Source organism: Lates calcarifer, unplaced genomic scaffold (genome assembly GCF_001640805.2).
Source record: "Lates calcarifer isolate ASB-BC8 unplaced genomic scaffold, TLL_Latcal_v3 _unitig_2229_quiver_2032, whole genome shotgun sequence".
In the NCBI taxonomy this organism is placed as follows: domain Eukaryota; kingdom Metazoa; phylum Chordata; class Actinopteri; family Centropomidae; genus Lates; species Lates calcarifer.
The window spans coordinates 1-8,953 of NW_026116070.1; the positions used below are offsets into that span (position 1 = coordinate 1).

The following is an 8,953-nucleotide window of genomic DNA, read 5'->3' on the forward strand; positions in this document are numbered from 1 at the left end:
TGTCTGAGTCTTTGTCTTTAAGTCTGTCCTTAAAAGTCTGTATTTCAGCGTTGAATACGTCAACACAGGTTGTAAAAACGGTCCTGTTTCAAAGTGTCCTCCAAACGTCCCGTTGTTCCCACCTTTACATCCTGTTAAAGGAGGGGCAGGTTTGTCCTGCAACCTTTAAATCCTGGTTCATGTTACTGAGCTCACAGCACAGGATAAAGTCCTTCAAACTTTCAGAAGCCTTATCTCTCCCTGCTACCGGGGGCAGACATCCAGCAGCGTCCTCTCTCTCTCAGCGGAGGTCGGCCATCCCGTCATCCGAAGGCATTTCCATTGCGGCGGCGCCTGGGCGCTGAGCGGTTCCTGCTGCGGACGGGTCGGTCCCGGCTGAAGATGTGTCCTGGTCGCTGTCCAGCTCCGACTCGGACATCATCAGGCTGGAATTGTGCTCCGTGCTGCGGTGTTTGATACCTGCACAGAGGAAGAGCGTTTCATCCTCAGCATCCTGAACATACGATCAGATGTTTGTGCTTTTAATTTGAAGGCCTTTTCAGCCCTGCTCAGAGGACGGACTGTCACTGGAGCTCTTGGTGAGTAAACAGATGTTAATGCTAACGTTGGCTACGTAGCGACAACACCTTTACTGAAGCGACTCACTGAATTTGGGCCTGAGCTCCACCCGCTCCTGTTCGTCCATGTTGTCCAGGATGGTGTATTTGGTTTTCTTCCTCACTTTGGTTTGTCTCCTCCTGAACACAGTCGACACGTTATCACCTGGATTAATAACAGGACTCTGTATGAAGTGTAGTGTGTGTGTGAGTGTGTGTGGACCTCTTGCAGCAGCAGATGAAGGTCCAGCTGACTGACAGGATGAAGACCATGAGCATGAAGCTGGTCAGGATGACGTAGAGAACCCTCCACTCTGAAACAAACAGAATCAACTCGTCTGTTAGCTCAGTCACTGCTGTAAAGAAATCAAACCTCCAGTTAAGAAAGATCATCAGTAAGTATAATCACCACAGTTGCTCTCTCCGTCACCAAGGTAACGGCGGATCAGATTCTCGGTCCAGAAGGGGTCGCAGGTGCACTCCTTAGTGACCGGATCACACTGACCCCGGCCTGAACAGCGCAGCAAACACACTGAGGGAGAAAACACACACACAGGGAAAACTCAGTCCAGATCCGCATCAGGAGCAGGACTCAGGGATGTTTAAGATCTTTCTTTATTTTATTCTTCTTGGGCATTTAACCTCATTTAAACATTGAAACTGTGTTTGATCTGGACTTTGAGTCTCAGATAGAGAAATATGTGTGAGCAGTGTTTCTGTGTTTTTGTTATTGGCATCATCTTTTCTGTCAGTTAAAGAGAATAATCAGGGAAAACCATGGAGTAATGATGATGGGTCCACACTGTACCATCAGAGCTGAAGGATTCAAGATGTTTAATGTGGTTGAAAAGTAGATTTTTTACAGTTCAGGTTCCTGTGACGAGAGAATCTGGTCTGGTTTCAGCTGTAGTCCCTGATTAAACATCAGATCTCACAGAGTTAATCAAAGGTAAAGGTGATATCTTTGATTTCCCAAAGTTAAGGAGGAAAGACACTTTGAATGGACCTGGTCTGGACAGAAACTGGTCCTGGACCTGGTCTGTGCAGTGAACTCACAGACGGTGTCGACCCTCAGGACTCTGAACAGCAGGTAGTCACTCTTCTCTCTGAGCAGCTGGTTCCTCAGCAGACCCACCAACCTGGAGCCGGAGAGCGGCCCCGAGGAGCCCACACCCGAGAACCGCAACACCGTGCTGCAGATCCACATCCACAGAGACAAACAGAGCACGGTCAGGGACGAGCGATCTGGATCTCTGAACCAGTCAGTGCAGCAGTTCGTCAGTACCTGAGGTGAGAGTGTCCCTGCAGCGCTCGGACCTGGATGTCGCTGTCGAGGACGTGCAGCAGAGCGGCGAGCTGTCGGACCACCGTGTCCCTCTGAGCCAGACTGACCTGAGACACCGACACCAGCATCTCTAGCTCCACCTCCTCCCCCCCACCGGGCTCTACGGAGACACGGGAGGGACACACTTCACTGCTCTGAGATTTGAACCCTCCAGCCCTCAGAGTCTGAGATTCTGTCCTACCTGGTCGGACCTCCACGGTGGCCGTAGCGGTGCTGGAGCGCCCCTGGGCGTCGGTCACCCTCAGCTGGAACAGGTAGGTGCCCTCCACCAGGTTGGCCAGGTACAGAGAGGCCTGTGTCTCTGAGCCGTACAGGACGTCCTGCAGACAGACGTCAGACTAGTTCTTATGTTCCTCCTGACACACGTTATTCAGAACTCTGAATCTGATCGACTCTAATGAGTCTGATCTTATTTATTTTGTATTTATTTAATAAAGACGATGCACAGTAAATGTATTTTACACTGACCCCGGCAGCCGGACTCTGGCTGTCTCTGACCCACAGGAAGTGGACCTGAGTCTGGTCTCCGTCGGTGACGGAGCCTTGGAGGACCAGCGAGTTGTTGGGCCAGAGTCAGAGTGTGGCTGCCGCTGCCGTGAGCGACCGGAGGAAGACTCGTGGCTGCAGGACGAAGGTTTGAGGTTTAATGATCACTGCAGGGTTCAAATACACATTATTATTATTGGTTCATGGTTTTATCTGTAAAACATCAGTAACCTCGCTCACCTTCCTGCACCCCTGACGGTCAGTGAGGCGCTGTCTGTCGCCCCCTCCTGGTCAGAGACCGTCAGTCTGAAGGTGTAGCGCCCGACGCGAAGACCTGTCGCCGTGGCTACCACCTGGTCCACGTCCTCCAGCTTTAACCCAGGAGGACCACTGTAAAAATCCACAGGTGAGTCGTGGTTAAATCTTTTCAAACAGTGAGACTCAGAAACATCCTGTCCTGTGTCCCACCTGATGGCGTCCCAGTGGTAGCTGACGATGCCACGGTCGTCGGTGCTGCCGCTGCCATTGAGCAACAAGCTGCTCACAGGGAGAAGCAACTTCCTGTCAGGACCCACGACAGCCACCGGACCACGGTTTGACCCCCTGCCCTCTGACACTGAGTAAACAGACGGGTTTGTTTAAAGGAGTTCATCATGTGAATGTGAATTTTATCAGAGCGATAAATTTACCAGACGCAGCAGCAGCAGTCGTAGCAGAGGGTGAGGTCGTGGTTGGAGGGACGGCGCTCAGTGTTGAGGTGGTGGTGGGGTCAGAGGTCACGGCTCTGGATGGGGGGGGAGTGGTGGGGGGTGGAGCTCTGGCTGCCGACTGGAGCAGCTTCACCAGGTCTGTGGACACAAAGACAGAGTCTTTATTAGAATGATTATCTTAAAGGAAAACCTGAACTTTGGTGTGTGTGTGCGTGTGTGTGTGTGTTCAGTACCAGTTGTAGTTTCAGGGGAAACTGAAGCTTCAGGTGTAACTGTAGTCAGCACCTGTGCAGGTTTTCCATCAGACATCATCAGAGGCTGATCAGCAGCTGAAGGAAAGAATCATTTTATTATTTTCAGACAGCTCTGGTTTCCTCTGAGAGAAGCTCTGTAACTTTAACAAGCTGTTTGTGTCTGTGTGTTTGTTAAAGGTGTGCTCACACAGTCAGGTGTACCTGGCTGTGTGGTGGTGCTGCTGGGCCAGTGAGGCGTGGTAGGAGACAGAGCTGGAGTCCTCACATGGTCCTGTTTGGGTGGAGTCTGTGGTTGATGGAGTCAGTGATGTAGACATGATGCTGCTTTGTGGTCTGGTCTGTAAAAAAAACCAACAAACACAAACAAATCACTGGCTGTGTTTTCGATGTGAAAGAAAGGCAGTCTTCAAGCTGATTCATGCCATCACTCACTGTTTTCTCTGCAGCAGGATCAGCCGGCCCTCCTGGTTCTCTCCTCCTCTCCCCGGCTCATGTTCCCCCCTGAGGAGGCTCTAATCTGGGCCACGCTGCTCTGCGTCGGCGCCCTCTCTGGACCATCCTCTGCCTCTGATTGGTTGAGCCCGTCTCTTCCTTTCAGAGGCGGCTGATTGGTCGTCGTCTCCGCCTCTGAACCACCACCTCCCCTCTCCTCCTGGCTTCCCTCTGAATACTCCACATCCAGGATCCCGGGGTCAGAGAAGTCCAGCCGGGCCCATCGAAGAGGGCGAGATCCTTCAGAGCCTCCAGGTCCCCGGGGCCTCAGAGGTCCGTGACAGGGGCCTCCAGCGGCCTCGGTACGGCTCCCCTCTCACCAGAGACTGAAGCACAAGGGTCTGCGGGGACGCCCTCCGCAGGAAGGCCAGGAACGAGTCTGCCCCGGGTCTCTCTCTGGGCTGGCAGTTCTCCCTCTGCTGGCAGCTCAGGATGTAGCAGCGGCCCTCGAACAGCCAGGCCAGGTCGTAACCCGGCAGGTCGCAGCAGGCCGCCACGCACTGCGGCAACGACGACACGCCAGGGACCCGCATGATACCACTGCTCTCCACCGCTGGGGACACCACAGCCTCGGAGAAGGTCGCCCCCTGCCAGCACTGAGACGCCACCACAGCTGCAACAGAAACATCGGAACATTAGAAAAAACTGAATCAAATGGTAGTAGACCTGTACATCACTGCAGAAAGACGAGAAGTCAAACCACTGAGAGACAAAAACTAAACAAGATCTTCAGGGAGAGATAAGTTACTCTGAGGAGCACAGTACAGTTACAGGTGAAACCAGAACCAACTGTAAACAACTCTTTAAAAACATCAGAATTTATATAAAGATTAAAATCATCCTTTTAATGATGTTGGTGGATGTTTGTACCTTCCACACTGTGCAGCAGCAGCAGGAATGTTTTCTCCCACATGGTCAGTCTGTGGTCTGAAACAAACACATCACACACTGTAACTTACATGTTATCTTTAAGCGCAGTACATTACTCTTATATTTCTCTGTGGACTTGTTAATAAAATCAGCTTGGCTCATGTCAGCTTTGGCAGAAAGTAATCAAGAGCTTCACCTTCATATTTTCTGCACTATTTTACTTTTACATTCATACATTTACGGTAGCGCCGCAAGAATTCACACAAAACACAAAACAGCCTGGGCTTCTCCATTGGATAAAGCCTTAGGGTAACTTCCGCTGTTTACAGTTTTTTTGACCAATCAGAAGTTGCTGCTGGGCGGCTCAGTCGACCAATCAGCGCTAGGCAAATTCGCCGACCAATCAGCGTCTGCCTGGCGATGTTGGCTGGCGTGTGACGCCATTGTTGGTGAACTGTGTCCAGGTAGACGGAGCGGCGGTGAAACGAAGTCGGAAATATGAGCGAAAATACGGAAGATAACCAACGTTTGCGTCGTTAACACTGTTGGAAGTGTTTTAGAGAAGAAGCCTGGACGCCGAAACAAGCTTTGGAGCGGTTTTTGTCAAACACGGATCAGGCTGGACGCTGATACCTACGGCAGGAAGGTAAGCTAGCGAGCTAACTATTTCGCTAGCGTTAGCATTAGCGTTAGCGTTAGCCTTCTCTTGTAATGTTGTCCTTTGGTCGTATTTACAGTTTTAGTCGTTTTTATCTTCATTGTTTGTGTTTCTGTGACTAAAGTGTCTCTGACATGAGCTGGGGTCCCTGATTTAACAGATTATAAAGCAGTGGTAGCCCGTTTACAACTCTATGCAGCTTTTATTGTGTCTCTTTGCGGTCACTTGGTGTTTTGGATTTTTTTGTCTCCTTGCGGCCGGTTTGCGTTAGTTTGCGTCTTTGTGTATCTCTTAATGGTCTTTTTTTTTTTTTTAAATATATCCCTTTGCGGTCTTTTTACATCACTTTGTGTTAGCTGTTCAGTGTCTTTGTTGCTAGGTGTCTCTTCCTGGTCGTTTTTCCACCTTTGTGGTGGGTTAGCATCTCACTCTGATCGTTTTGTGTCTCGTTCTTTTTACCTGTTTGTTGTCATGGTGTGTTGTCACCTGTGTCGTTACCAGCTGTGGTCAGCACAGAGGAGAGCAGAGCAGCGGAGAAGTTGCTGTTTTGGTTTGTAGCACTGTGAAACTTCATGACCGAAGACATCTGGATGTTAAAATAGTCCTTGGAGCTGTTTTTGTCCAGCATGATTGGGGCTGGACACTGAGCCCGCTAATAAGCTAACTGACGCGGATTGGGTCTGGGGTCCCAGACAACTGGGCCGCGATCAGAAATCTTCAGCCTGATTCAGGTGTTCAAAAATTATCAGGAGACGGCAGTTTCCAAGGCAGCAGAGTTTATTTGTCGACAAAGAAACCCGAGAACAGTTCACAGTGCACAAGATACACCAGAAGAGCTCCAAACTATACTGACTCTGTCCCTCTTTTATACAGTTTTGGCTGTGACTTTCCACACCTCTTAGGCCCAATAAAATAAAATGACCTCTGAGGTCATGTATTTTTAAAAACTAAGTTACTTGTTATTGTTACACCATTATTTCTTAACTCTTCCTTGTATGATTATTTTTTTTAATTATATGTCTTTTTTCACATGTTAATATGGATTACACAAAGTATGTATTGCATGCAGTGAACACTAACATCTACTCTCACACGGTGACCTTTAACACATATCATGTTTTCTTTGATTCATACAGTAAATAATGATAATACCATTTCAACACAGTATTAAGTATTATAAGATCAGTAGCTTATTGTAGCATTCTCTCTTCACTCTTTGCACATCACATAGCTGTTGACCTTAATATACACCACATAACTACTTAGCGAGTGTTATCATTAGCGTTAGCCTTCTATTTTAATGATATCCTGCCATATTTACAGTTTTAGTCGTTTTATTGCGTTTCTCTGACTGAAGCTTCCCTGACATGAGATGTGGGTCTCTAACATGGACGATGATGACACAGTGGTTGTCTGTTTACAGCTCCGCGTGTCTCCGCAGTTGTGTGACCATGCGGACTCGTTTTGTGTCTTTGTTGACATTTCTGTGTGTATTAGTTGGTTTGAGTCAGTTCCTAGTCCTTCTGTGTCTCTTAATGGCGCTTGAATATAACGCTGTGATGACGTGTGTCTCTGTTTACATGGTGTGTTGTCCCTGGCCGTGACCTTTGTCGTCATTACTCGTGACCCGTGTCGTCATATGCTGCGACCGCAGAGCAGAGCAGAGCCGCGGAGACGTCGTTGTTTTGGTTTGTTAGCACTGAGAGAAGGTTAATTACTGAAGAAGTCTGGAGGCTAAACCGAGCTTTAGAGCTGTTTTGTCGAACACAGGTGAGGTTGGACACTGCGGCTAACGAGCTAACTACTTAGCGGACGGCGTCAGCATTAGAATCAGCTGCCAGCTCCACTGTTAGCATTAGCCTCCTCCTATAGTGTTGTCCTTTACATTCTTTTGTTGCTTCTGTTGTGTGGTTGTGTTTCTGTGAGCAGATATTAAATGTGGGTCACTAATGAGAACAGATAGTAACACAGTGGTTGTCTGTTTACAGCTCTTGCCGTCACTCCGCGTGTCTCCGCAGTTGTGTGACCATGCGGACTCGTTTTGTGTCTTTGTTGACATTTCTGTGTGTATTAGTTGGTTTGAGTCAGTTCCTAGTCCTTCTGTGTCTCTTGATGGCACCTGAACATCTTGCTGTGATGATGTGTGTCTCTGTTTACATGGTGTGTTGTCCCTGGCCGTGACCTTTGTCGTCATTACTCGTGACCCGTGTCGTCATATGCTGCGACCGCAGAGCAGAGCAGAGCCGCGGAGACGTCGTTGTTTTGGTTTGTTAGCACTGAGAGAAGGTTAATTACTGAAGAAGTCTGGAGGCTAAACCGAGCTTTAGAGCTGTTTTGTCGAACACAGGTGAGGTTGGACACTGCCGCTAACGAACTAACTACTTAGCGGACGGCGTCAGCATTAGAATCAGCTGCCAGCTCCACTGTTAGCATTAGCCTCCTCCTATAGTGTTGTCCTTTACATTCTTTTGTTGCTTCTGTTGTGTGGTTGTGTTTCTGTGAGCAGATATTAAATGTGGGTCACTAATGAGAACAGATAGTAACACAGTGGTTACCTGTTTACAGCTCTTGCCGTCACTCCGCGTGTCTCCGCAGTTGTGTGACCATGCGGACTCGTTTTGTGTCTTTGTTGACATTTCTGTGTGTATTAGTTGGTTTGAGTCAGTTCCTAGTCCTTCTGTGTCTCTTAATGGCGCTTGAATATAACGCTGTGATGACGTGTGTCTCTGTTTACATGGTGTGTTGTCCCTGGCCGTGACCTTTGTCGTCATTACTCGTGACCCGTGTCGTCATATGCTGCGACCGCAGAGCAGAGCAGAGCCGCGGAGACGTCGTTGTTTTGGTTTGTTAGCACTGAGAGAAGGTTAATTACTGAAGAAGTCTGGAGGCTAAACCGAGCTTTAGAGCTGTTTTGTCGAACACAGGTGAGGTTGGACACTGCGGCTAACGAGCTAACTACTTAGCGGACGGCGTCAGCATTAGAATCAGCTGCCAGCTCCACTGTTAGCATTAGCCTCCTCCTATAGTGTTGTCCTTTACATTCTTTTGTTGCTTCTGTGAGCAGATATTAAATGTGGGTCACTAATGAGAACAGATAGTAACACAGTGGTTACCTGTTTACAGCTCTTGCCGTCACTCCGCGTGTCTCCGCAGTTGTGTGACCATGCGGACTCGTTTTGTGTCTTTGTTGACATTTCTGTGTGTATTAGTTGGTTTGAGTCAGTTCCTAGTCCTTCTGTGTCTCTGTTTACATGGTGTGTTGTCCCTGGCCGTGACCTTTGTCGTCATTACTCGTTACCCGTGTCGTCATATGCTGCGACCGCAGAGCAGAGCAGAGCCGCGGAGACGTCGTTGTTTTGGTTTGTTAGCACTGAGAGAAGGTTAATTACTGAAGAAGTCTGGAGGCTAAACCGAGCTTTAGAGCTGTTTTTACTGAACACGAGCTAACGAGCTAACTCGTTATCGGCGAGCGTTAGCATTAGCCTCCTCTTTTAGTGCTGTGTTTATATTTCTTGTTGCTTTTCTTGTGTGTGGTTCTGTTT

The 8,953-nt window shown here is 48.7% G+C and overlaps 1 protein-coding gene across 1 annotated transcript; it reads right to left on the reverse strand.

Annotated features, from left to right (window-relative positions):
• Window positions 1-302: 302 nt before the first annotated feature.
• LOC108892383 (dyslexia-associated protein KIAA0319-like) lies at window positions 303-8,334 on the reverse strand. The gene is given in 20 exon segments (XM_051067983.1): window positions 303-385; window positions 388-459; window positions 646-737; window positions 820-910; window positions 1,006-1,128; window positions 1,653-1,789; window positions 1,882-2,041; window positions 2,123-2,261; window positions 2,410-2,508; window positions 2,510-2,562; window positions 2,678-2,817; window positions 2,896-3,043; window positions 3,117-3,275; window positions 3,371-3,466; window positions 3,593-3,691; window positions 3,848-4,091; window positions 4,094-4,144; window positions 4,147-4,496; window positions 4,754-4,810; window positions 7,967-8,334. Coding segments are annotated over 19 exon segments (2,379 nt in total). The 5' UTR covers window positions 4,797-4,810; window positions 7,967-8,334.
• Window positions 8,335-8,953: the final 619 nt, after the last annotated feature.